We start from the raw sequence: 13,188 nt of genomic DNA, 5'->3' as shown, positions 1-13,188 counted from the left end.
TCAACATGTGAATACACATTCACTGCAGCAGCAGTCTGAGAGACACATCAACATGTGAATATACACCCACTGCAGCAGTAGTCTGAGAGACACATCAACATGTGAATACACATCCACTGCAGGAGCAGTCTGTGAGACACATCAACATGTGAATACACACCCTATACAGTTCATGCGAGACACATCAACATGTGAATACACATCCACTGCAGCAGCAGTCTGAGAGACACATCAACATGTGAATACACATCCACTGCAGCAGTAGTCTGAGAGACACATCAACATGTGAATACACATCCACTGCAGCAGTAGTCTGAGAGACACATCAACATGTGAATACACACCCACTGCAGCAGTAGTCTGAGAGACACATCAACATGTAAATACACATCCACTGCAGTACATGAGAGACACATTAACATGTGAATACACATCCACTGCAGCAGTAGTCTGAGAGACACATCAACATGTGAATACACATCCACTGCAGCAGTAGTCTGAGAGACACATCAACATGTGAATACACATCCACTGCAGCAGTAGTCTGAGAGACACATCAACATGTGAATACACATCCACTGCAGCAGTAGTCTGAGAGACACATCAACATGTAAATACACATCCACTGCAGCAGTAGTCTGAGAGACACATCAACATGTGAATACACATCCACTGCAGCAGTAGTCTGAGAGACACATCAACATGTGAATACACATCCACTGCAGCAGTAGTCTGAGAGACACATCAACATGTGAATACACATCCACTGCAGCAGTAGTCTGAGTGACACATCAACATGTAAATAAACATCCACTGCAGCAGTAGTCTGAGAGACACATGAACATGTGAATACACATCCACTGCAGCAGTAGTCTGAGAGACACATCAACATGTGAATACACACCCACTGCAGCAGTAGTCTGAGAGACACATCAACATGTGAATACACACCCACTGCAGCAGTAGTCTGAGAGACACATCAACATGTGAATACACACCCACTGCAGCAGTAGTCTGAGAGACACATCAACATGTGAATACACATCCACTGCAGTACATGAGAGACACATCAACATGTGAATACACATCCACTGCAGCAGTAGTCTGAGAGACACATCAACATGTGAATACACATCCACTGCAGCAGTAGTCTGAGAGACACATGAACATGTGAATACACATCCACTGCAGCAGTAGTCTGAGAGACACATCAACATGTGAATACACATCCACTGCAGCAGTAGTCTGAGAGACACATCAACATGTGAATACACATCCACTGCAGCAGTAGTCTGAGAGACACATGAACATGTGAATACACATCCACTGTAGCAGTAGTCTGAGAGACACATCAACATGTGAATACACATCCACTGCAGCAATAGTCTGTGAGACACATCAACATGTGAATACACATCCACTGCAGTACATGAGAGACACATGAACATGTGAATACACATCCACTGCAGCAGTAGTCTGAGAGACACATCAACATGTGAATACACATCCACTGCAGCAGCAGTCTGAGAGACACATCAACATGTGAATACACACCCACTACAGTTCATGCGAGACACATCAACATGTGAATACACATCCACTGCAGCAGTAGTCTGAGAGACACATCAACATGTGAATACACATCCACTGCAGCAGTAGTCTGAGAGACACATCAACATGTAAATACACACCCACTGCAGCAGTAGTCTGAGAGACACATCAATATGTAAATACACATCCACTGCAGCAGTAGTCTGAGAGACACATCAACATGTTAATACACATCCACTGCAGCAGTAGTCTGAGAGACACATCAATAGGTGAATACACATCCACTGCAGCAGTAGTCTGAGAGACACATCAACATGTAAATACACATCCACTGCAGTACATGAGAGACACATCAACATGTGAATACACATCCACTGCAGCAGTAGTCTGTGAGACACATCAACATGTGAATACACATCCACTGCAGCAGTAGTCTGAGAGACACATCAATATGTAAATACACATCCACTGCAGCAGTAGTCTGAGAGACACATGAACATGTGAATACACATCCACTGCAGCAGTAGTCTGAGAGACACATCAACATGTAAATACACATCCACTGCAGCAGTAGTCTGAGAGACACATCAACATGTGAATACACATCCACTGCAGCAGTAGTCTGAGAGACACATCAACATGTGAATACACATCCACTGCAGCAGTAGTCTGAGAGACACATCAACATGTTAATACACATCCACTGCAGCAGTAGTCTGAGAGACACATCAATAGGTGAATACACATCCACTGCAGCAGTAGTCTGAGAGACACATCAACATGTAAATACACATCCACTGCAGTACATGAGAGACACATCAACATGTGAATACACATCCACTGCAGCAGTAGTCTGTGAGACACATCAACATGTGAATACACATCCACTGCAGCAGTAGTCTGAGAGACACATCAATATGTAAATACACATCCACTGCAGCAGTAGTCTGAGAGACACATCAACATGTGAATACACATCCACTGCAGCAGTAGTCTGAGAGACACATCAACATGTAAATACACATCCACTGCAGCAGTAGTCTGAGAGACACATCAACATGTGAATACACATCCACTGCAGCAGTAGTCTGAGAGACACATCAACATGTGAATACACATCCACTGCAGCAGTAGTCTGAGAGACACATCAACATGTGAATACACATCCACTGCAGCAGTAGTCTGAGTGACACATCAACATGTAAATACACATCCACTGCAGCAGTAGTCTGAGAGACACATGAACATGTGAATACACATCCACTGCAGCAGTAGTCTGAGAGACACATCAACATGTGAATACACACCCACTGCAGCAGTAGTCTGAGAGACACATCAACATGTGAATACACACCCACTGCAGCAGTAGTCTGAGAGACACATCAACATGTGAATACACATCCACTGCAGTACATGAGAGACACATCAACATGTGAATACACATCCACTGCAGCAGTAGTCTGAGAGACACATCAACATGTGAATACACATCCACTGCAGCAGTAGTCTGAGAGACACATGAACATGTGAATACACATCCACTGCAGCAGTAGTCTGAGAGACACATCAACATGTGAATACACATCCACTGCAGCAGTAGTCTGAGAGACACATCAACATGTGAATACACATCCACTGCAGCAGTAGTCTGAGAGACACATCAACATGTGAATACACATCCACTGTAGCAGTAGTCTGAGAGACACATCAACATGTGAATACACATCCACTGCAGCAGTAGTCTGTGAGACACATCAACATGTGAATACACATCCACTGCAGTACATGAGAGACACATGAACATGTGAATACACATCCACTGCAGCAGTAGTCTGAGAGACACATCAACATGTGAATACACATCCACTGCAGCAGCAGTCTGAGAGACACATCAACATGTGAATACACACCCACTGCAGCAGTAGTCTGAGAGACACATCAACATGTGAATACACACCCACTACAGTTCATGCGAGACACATCAACATGTGAATACACATCCACTGCAGCAGCAGTCTGAGAGACACATCAACATGTGAATACACATCCACTGCAGCAGTAGTCTGAGAGACACATCAATATGTAAATACACATCCACTGCAGCAGTAGTCTGAGAGACACATCAACATGTGAATACACATCCACTGCAGCAGCAGTCTGTGAGACACATCAACATGTGAATACACACCCACTACAGTTCATGCGAGACACATCAACATGTGAATATACATCCACTGCAGCAGTAGTCTGAGAGACACATCAACATGTGAATACACATCCACTGCAGCAGTAGTCTGAGAGACACATCAACATGTGAATACACACCCACTGCAGCAGTAGTCTGAGAGACACATCAACATGTGAATACACATCCACTGCAGCAGTAGTCTGAGAGACACATCAACATGTAAATACACATCCACTGCAGCAGTAGTCTGAGAGACACATCAACATGTAAATACACATCCACTGCAGCAGTAGTCTGAGAGACACATCAACATGTGAATACACATCCACTGCAGCAGTAGTCTGAGAGACACATCAATATGTGAATACACATCCACTGCAGCAGCAGTCTGAGAGACACATCAACATGTGAATACACATCCACTGCAGCAGTAGTCTGAGAGACACATCAACATATTAATATAGATCCACTGCAGCAGTAGTCTGAGAGACACATCAACATGTGAATACACATCCACTGCAGCAGTAGTCTGAGAGACATAACATGTAAATACACATCCACTGCAGTACATGAGAGACACATCAACATGTGAATACACATCCACTGCAGCAGCAGTCTGAGAGACACATCAACATGTGAATACACATCCACTGCAGCAGTAGTCTGAGAGACACATCAACATGTGAATACACACCCACTACAGTTCATGAGAGACACATCAACATGTGAATACACATCCACTGCAGCAGTAGTCTGAGAGACACATCAACATGTGAATACACATCCACTGCAGCAGTAGTCTGAGAGACACATCAACATGTAAATACACACCCACTGCAGCAGTAGTCTGAGAGACACATCAATATGTAAATACACATCCACTGCAGCAGTAGTCTGAGAGACACATCAACATGTTAATACACATCCACTGCAGCAGTAGTCTGAGAGACACATCAACATGTAAATACACATCCACTGCAGCAGTAGTCTGAGAGACACATCAACATGTGAATACACATCCACTGCAGCAGTAGTCTGAGAGACACATCAACATGTAAATACACATCCACTGCAGTACATGAGAGACACATCAACATGTGAATACACATCCACTGCAGCAGTAGTCTGAGAGACACATCAACATGTTAATACACATCCACTGCAGCAGTAGTCTGAGAGACACATCAACATGTGAATACACATCCACTGCAGCAGTAGTCTGTGAGACACATCAACATGTGAATACACATCCACTGCAGCAGTAGTCTGAGAGACACATCAACATGTGAATACACATCCACTGCAGCAGTAGTCTGAGAGACACATCAACATGTGAATACACATCCACTGCAGCAGTAGTCTGAGTGACACATCAACATGTAAATACACATCCACTGCAGCAGTAGTCTGAGAGACACATGAACATGTGAATACACATCCACTGCAGCAGTAGTCTGAGAGACACATCAACATGTGAATACACACCCACTGCAGCAGTAGTCTGAGAGACACATCAACATGTGAATACACATCCACTGCAGCAGTAGTCTGAGAGACACATGAACATGTGAATACACATCCACTGCAGCAGTAGTCTGTGAGACACATCAACATGTGAATACACATCCACTGCAGCAGTAGTCTGAGAGACACATCAACATGTGAATACACATCCACTGCAGCAGTAGTCTGAGAGACACATCAACATGTGAATACACATCCACTGCAGCAGTAGTCTGAGTGACACATCAACATGTAAATACACATCCACTGCAGCAGTAGTCTGAGAGACACATGAACATGTGAATACACATCCACTGCAGCAGTAGTCTGAGAGACACATCAACATGTGAATACACACCCACTGCAGCAGTAGTCTGAGAGACACATCAACATGTGAATACACATCCACTGCAGCAGTAGTCTGTGAGACACATCAACATGTGAATACACATCCACTGCAGTACATGAGAGACACATGAACATGTGAATACACATCCACTGCAGCAGTAGTCTGAGAGACACATCAATATGTAAATACACATCCACTGCAGCAGTAGTCTGAGAGACACATCAACATGTGAATACACACCCACTGCAGCAGAAGTCTGAGAGACACATCAACATGTGAATACACATCCACTGCAGCAGTAGTCTGAGAGACACATCAACATGTGAATACACACCCACTGCAGCAGTAGTCTGAGAGACACATCAACATGTGAATACACATCCACTGCAGCAGCAGTCTGTGAGACACATCAACATGTGAATACACATCCACTGCAGCAGTAGTCTGAGAGACACATGAACATGTGAATACACATCCACTGCAGCAGTAGTCTGTGAGACACATCAACATGTGAATACACATCCACTGCAGCAGTAGTCTGAGAGACACATCAACATGTGAATACACATCCACTGCAGCAGTAGTCTGAGAGACACATCAACATGTGAATACACATCCACTGCAGCAGTAGTCTGAGTGACACATCAACATGTAAATACACATCCACTGCAGCAGTAGTCTGAGAGACACATGAACATGTGAATACACATCCACTGCAGCAGTAGTCTGAGAGACACATCAACATGTGAATACACACCCACTGCAGCAGTAGTCTGAGAGACACATCAACATGTGAATACACATCCACTGCAGCAGTAGTCTGTGAGACACATCAACATGTGAATACACATCCACTGCAGTACATGAGAGACACATGAACATGTGAATACACATCCACTGCAGCAGTAGTCTGAGAGACACATCAATATGTAAATACACATCCACTGCAGCAGTAGTCTGAGAGACACATCAACATGTGAATACACACCCACTGCAGCAGTAGTCTGAGAGACACATCAACATGTGAATACACATCCACTGCAGCAGTAGTCTGAGAGACACATCAACATGTGAATACACACCCACTGCAGCAGTAGTCTGAGAGACACATCAACATGTGAATACACATCCACTGCAGCAGCAGTCTGTGAGACACATCAACATGTGAATACACACCCACTACAGTTCATGCGAGACACATCAACATGTGAATACACATCCACTGCAGCAGCAGTCTGAGAGACACATCAACATGTGAATACACATCCACTGCAGCAGTAGTCTGAGAGACACATCAACATGTGAATATACATCCACTGCAGCAGTAGTCTGAGAGACACATCAACATGTGAATACACATCCACTGCAGCAGTAGTCTGAGAGACACATCAACATGTGAATACACATCCACTGCAGCAGTAGTCTGAGAGACACATCAACATGTGAATACACATCCACTGCAGCAGTTGTCTGAGAGACACATGAACATGTGAATACACATCCACTGCAGCAGTAGTCTGAGAGACACATCAACATGTGAATACACATCCACTGCAGCAGTAGTCTGAGAGACACATCAATATGTAAATACACACCCACTGCAGTTCATGAGAGACACATCAACATGTAAATACACATCCACTGCAGCAGTAGTCTGAGAGACACATCAACATGTGAATACACATCCACTGCAGCAGTAGTCTGAGAGACACATCAATATGTAAATACACACCCACTGCAGTTCATGAGAGACACATCAACATGTAAATACACATCCACTGCAGCAGTAGTCTGAGAGACACATCAATATGTAAATACACACCCACTGCAGTTCATGAGAGACACATCAACATGTAAATACACATCCACTGCAGCAGTAGTCTGAGAGACACATCAATATGTTAATACACACCCACTGCAGTTCATGAGAGACACTTCAATATGTAAATACACACCAACTTCAAACAAAATGGTGGCACCCAGTCAAGACAGTCTGATCGATAATCAAGATCTATGTTGTGATAAAACAGGTCTTACATCGCCAAGTGCATCAAATCACATGAGCACCTTGATTTAAAACATGAAAAGATTTGAAAAATATGTGTTGCCAACAAGTTGGCAGTGCACATGCTTTGCAAATCCTGCAATCGACCAAAATCTGCATCTCATTTTACGAAACAGAATTTTGATTTTGTTGCACTCTTTTGATTGGACTATGCACAGACTCGTTAGTCCAGCCAAACTGTAACTTCGGCTAGGGTGGAAACTGGACTTTTATAGTCAGTTAACTCCCTTGCCTCAGGAAGATGGCATGGATTGGGAAACAAGGGAATATGGCTAAGAATGGAGGTACATGTATTATCCATGATCTGATCAAATGGTCAATTCCCTTCCACTGATTTACCCACCTGAACAAGAAGTAAAATAGGCCAGCCAAACCCCTTCATGTGTTTCATATTTAGGTCTAAAAACATAGATTTAGAGTGACAAAAACTGTCCACAAGACTGTATGAGAGGAGGAATGACTTCCACTTTGCCTTTATGTCCAGCAATACTCCGGGTCCAGCCACTGAGGTCAACATTTCTCAACGTTTGAGGTACAATCAAGCATGCCAAGATTTTAAACTCTTGTGAAGAAATGGTTCAATCAAGGTTCAAGGTCTCAGCAAAGCTTTCAAACTGTTTATGGTAGATATGTGGGGGACATGTTGTTGCAACAATGACAAGAATTTGTGATTTTGACTGGAATCCTATGTTCCTGTGTTTGTTCAGGTGAACAACTGACTTGCCTTTGCATGTGTTTGTGACAGGTGCCACCGGTGGGGCATGACACGCTCATGTTTTCATGAACACCTGTTATTATCACTGTTTCATAGTGATTTATAAACACATTCTTATTCTCACACCAAAACTAACCTTGTGATCCTCTACATGAGTTGTCTCCCCTTCTTGGATAATCTCCCCTGTGAAACTCTCCTGTTCACAAAGGTCACGTAACTCATCCTCCAGTTCACTAATATCTGCCTGGTCCACGTCAGCTCCGGAAGAGAAGCTCTCTGACGCCTGGGGGAGGCGTATCTGTCCAGGCAGGCCTGGGGGACGATGCTGACCACTATGCTGTGTGCTGTGGTCAGTGGAAAACAGCTGGTCGCTCAGCAAACCCAAGTCTGTGCTACAGGGGGAAACAACTCTATTATAGTCTTCACACAGCTGCAAAAACATTGATGGTCGATAACCACTTCACATATTGTAAATGAGAGACTGAATGTTGCTCAATGTCTGCAATAGTCAAACTAAACCACAACGGCCCAAACATATTATAGTGTTGGACAGGCAAACCCATGTCTGAGAGCAAGACCTGCACCTTCGGGTATGAGGCACACTGGCCACACATCACCCAGGGCCCTGTTCCACAAAGCGATCTTAGTGCTACCATTGTCATAAGCCATGATTGTCGTGGAAGTTATGATCGTCTTAGCGCTAAGATCGCTTTGTGAAACGGGACCCAGGCCTCATTAGTCAGCCCCTGGAAGCCCTGAGGCCACGAGATGCCAGTACCAGGGCAGCTCTTGAGGCAGCCGTGTTGAGGTGGAAGGTAAGGGGGCAGGTCAGAACTTCCCTTGGTGAGTGTGGTTGTTAGGTTGATGTCATGTGGCTGTGGAGATCAGTAGTTAGTTGTGGAAAGTGCACGTTGTAGTGGTTTGTAACAATAACTGAAGAAAGGTACTTCTTGTTAAAAAGCCCTTTTATTCAGACCATGTGGTCAGCATGGTGGCCATCTTGTTAAAGCTCAAGGGAGAGCTCTCTCGTTGGCTTAGCTGCTAGAAACTGCTTGGGTATGACTACTTAATATAGATTAATGGACTTCTGTTGACATTAACACTTATCATTACATCTCCCTTTCTAAGTTGAAATTACCATTATATAAACTCTGAATTAAACTGGTAACAATGTAAACACTTAAAAGCCTGGCTAAGCACATCAACAATAGATAAGTTTAACTTCTTTTCTTTTTTTATCAATGAGTGCTTAAAATGACACATCATGTCAAATTGATCATGTTCAGTTCCTTCCTGATGAGTGTCTCTTCTTGTCATTCAGTTTGCATATTTATGATGGCTTGCCATTCTCTTAACTTTAGAACTTAAACTAAACTCAATTAAAGTCTCTGACAAAAACCTAGTCTACTGAAAATCAACTTCCGAAACATGAAACTTTAACAGTTCAGAATTCACACATCACTCGGTTTCGATCAGACGAGATGGCTTGTTGATGACTCGGCCAGATCGTGTTGTAGTACCACTCTGATGTGCTTCGGGAGTTGTCAAGCAAGTTGTAGTTGTTGTTGTTATTGCAGGCTGGTTAGTTGTAATGCGAGGTGTGTTGTCATGAGGAGTCAGGAGGAGATCACAGCGATGTCGTCTCAGTCTTCCACCTCCCTCTGTTTGCACAACGTAAGATCTTGGTGCTACCTTTTGCACTATTGCACCTTTTGTTTTCCAGTCATTACTTGTGTCTTGATACACTCTCACACTGCTACCTGGTTCTAACTGGGGTAGAGGTAGAGGAGATTCTTTCTGGTCGAAGTGGTACTTTTGTTCCTCTTTCGAAACCAGCTTGTGTTTGATGACTTGATCTGGATCAGGTGTACTTGACTGAAGGAGATCTTTCTTCAGTGGGAGATTGGACCTGATTGTCCGATTCATTAACAGCTGTGACGGAGAGAAACTACCAGCTAGAGGTATGGTACGATAGGCGAGCAGTCCTAGATGAGGATCTTCACCACTGTCAATGCACTTTTTCATGATGTTTTTGACAGTCTGGACTGTGCGTTCTGCAAGACCGTTTGACTGGGGGTATTTAGGACTAGATGTAGAGTGTTTAAAGTCCCATTCAACAGCAAAATCTGCAAATTCTGCACTCGCATAACATGGTCCATTATCACTGAACAGTTCAACTGGTGAACCATGACTGGCAAATATGGATCGTAGTGCTTTGATAACGGCTTGGCTGGACTGATTTGGCAAAGCAATGACTTCTTGGAAGTTAGAGTATGCATCCACAACTAATAGATAGTCTTTTGAGTAGAGTTCAAAAAGATCAGTGGAGACATACTGCCATGGCTGAGCAGCTACTGGGTGAGGTGATAGTGGTTCAGGTTGATGACGATGACGATAGTTCAAGCACGTCTCACATCCACTTACCATGACATCTACGTCATGATTCATTCGAGGCCAGAATAGAACTTCTCTAGCTCTCTTATTTTTCTTGACCCAGATGTCCTGCATGTACTTTCTGCAACATCAGTTTCCGCATACCTTTGGGCACGATGATGCGGTTGCCTTTGAAGACTACTCCGTCAATACATGAAAGTTCATCTCGATAATTCCAGAAATCATCCAGGTTTCTTGGGCACTGTGAATGTTCATTAGGCCAACCTGACAAGATGATTGCTTTTAGAGCTGTCATTTCTGGATCTATGTTGCTTTCTGCTCTGATCTGTGCAAATCTGTCGGTTGACACCTGCACTGTTGACAAGATACTGTCAACATACATTTGTACATCTGCTTCAGTTGTACTGGTGGGTGATTGATCACTAGAAAAGTTCCTTGACAGGGTATCTGCTGCATACATCTCTCGACCAGGAGTGTACATTACCTCCATGTCATATTTCTGCATGCGAAGACGGAAACGTTGAATGCGTGGAGGACAGTCATTCAGAGCTTTCTTGAAGATGGGAATCAGTGGTTTATGGTCAGTTTCTGCGAGAAACTTTCTCCCATACACATATTGAGTGAACCGTTCAGCTCCAAAACACATTGCTAGTGCTTCCTTCTCGATCTGTGCGTAGTTAGTCTCTGCAGTGGTCATCGCCCTTGACGCATATGCTACTGGCATCCATGCATCTTCATGTTGTTGCAGCAGTATGGCACCAAGTCCATGTTTTGATGCATCTGTAGACACTTTGATGGGTTTCTTGGTATCATAGAATTGAAGAACCGGTCTTTGTGAGATGAGGTTTCGAAGTTCTTCCCATGATTTGTCCTGTTCATGAGACCAAGACCAATGACTGTCTTTTTCCAACAGCTGCCTAAGTGGTGCTGATTTTGTTGAGAGGTCTTGAATGTACCTTCCTAGGTAATTAACCATCCCAAGGAACCGTTGCAGTTCCTTCTTTTCTGTGGGTTTCTGAAGAATCATGATGGCTTTCACCTTGTTAGGGTCTGGTTTGAGTCCATCAGCAGAAATTCTATCTCCCAGGAAGGTAAGCTCTGTGACACCCACTTAACATTTCTCTCTATTCAATTTCAGACCACTGTCTCTACACTTCTGAAGTACTGCTTTCAGTCGCTCGTTGTGCTCTCTGGTGTCTTTACCAAAGATGATCATGTCATCCATACTGGTGTCTACACCTCTAATGTGCTCGAAGAGTTGATGTATGGTCGATGATACACTTCTGGCGCACTTGAAATACCAAATGGGAGTCTGAGATAACGGTATCTCCCAAATGGTGTGTTGAATGCTGTCAGCATTGAGCTGGCATGATCTAGCTTCATTTGCCAAAAGCCTGAGGAGGCGTCCAGCTTGCTAAACACTTTAGCACCAGCAAACTGCAACATCACTTCTTCATGAGTTGGGAGTTTAAAGTGTTCTCTCTGAACTGCTAGATTCAAATTGCGAGGATCTAGGCATATTCTCAATTTCCCTTGTTTCTTGTGTACAATCACCATCGAACTAACCCATTCAGTAGGTTCTGTAACCTCTGTGATCACTCCAAGTGATTTCATTCTGTTCAACTCTTCTTTAAGTTGATCATGGAGAGCAAACGGCACTTTTCTACAAGCTTCTATGACTGGTGTGACTTCTTTGTCAACTGTTATGGTATGTTCACCAGGCAAGCATCCAAGCCCTGTGAATACATCTTGATATTCACTTAGAATATCTTCTGGCTTTTTAGAATTCTGGCTGTTCAAATTTTTCTCATCAACATTGATTTCGTAAACTCTACGAACCAAGTTCAGTCTCTCACAATCCTCCACACCAAGGATACATCTATTGTTGTCTGGCTTTACCATGAATACAGTCTTGTATGGTTTACCTTTGTAGGTGACTGTGAGCTCTGCCTGTCCTTCAACAGGTATGTCAAGTCCACCATAAGCTTTTAGGCTCATCTTAGGAGGTTCTAATGGTGGCTGGTATTTTAGTTTATTCCACTGTGACAAGCTGATGAGGTTCATGTCTGAGCCGCTGTCAAGTTTGAGGGGTACCTGTGTTTCATTTATGTCAAGTGACATCATCCAAGCCTTTGAGTAAGAGACCCTCTGACTGTCTGTATCCACAACATCAACAAAGAATTATCTTCTGGTGGATAATCACATGCTTCTGCATCAACATCATAGACACGTCGGGATCGACCTGAATGAGATCTACATTGTGTAGCAAAATGTCCGAGAAGACCACATTTCAAACACTTTTGACCAGATGCTGGACATTTCTGTTTTGGGGTATGATTTCTTCCACACCGTCCACAAAGCTCTTGTTTTACTGTTTCTTGTTTACTTGTTTGCTTGTAGTTCATTTTCTGTTTTGGTTTTGA

The 13,188-nt window shown here is 43.5% G+C and overlaps 1 protein-coding gene across 5 annotated transcripts in view; it reads right to left on the bottom strand.

Annotated features, from left to right (window-relative positions):
• Positions 1-13,188, bottom strand: part of LOC124127673 — a 187,825-nt gene that overhangs the window by 70,309 nt on the left and 104,328 nt on the right. For all 5 annotated transcript variants that reach the window (XM_048381021.1, XM_048381019.1, XM_048381020.1 and 2 more), the window contains one exon: positions 8,508-8,763. In XM_048381021.1, the coding sequence (XP_048236978.1) occupies positions 8,508-8,763 (256 nt within the window). The remainder of the gene's footprint in view (positions 1-8,507; positions 8,764-13,188) is intronic.

Source organism: Haliotis rufescens, unplaced genomic scaffold (genome assembly GCF_023055435.1).
Source record: "Haliotis rufescens isolate VD_foot unplaced genomic scaffold, xgHalRufe1.0.p SCAF_35, whole genome shotgun sequence".
Classification (NCBI taxonomy): domain Eukaryota; kingdom Metazoa; phylum Mollusca; class Gastropoda; order Lepetellida; family Haliotidae; genus Haliotis; species Haliotis rufescens.
Note: the sequence above shows the minus strand (reverse complement) of the source record. Positions and strands in the feature narration are given on the sequence as shown.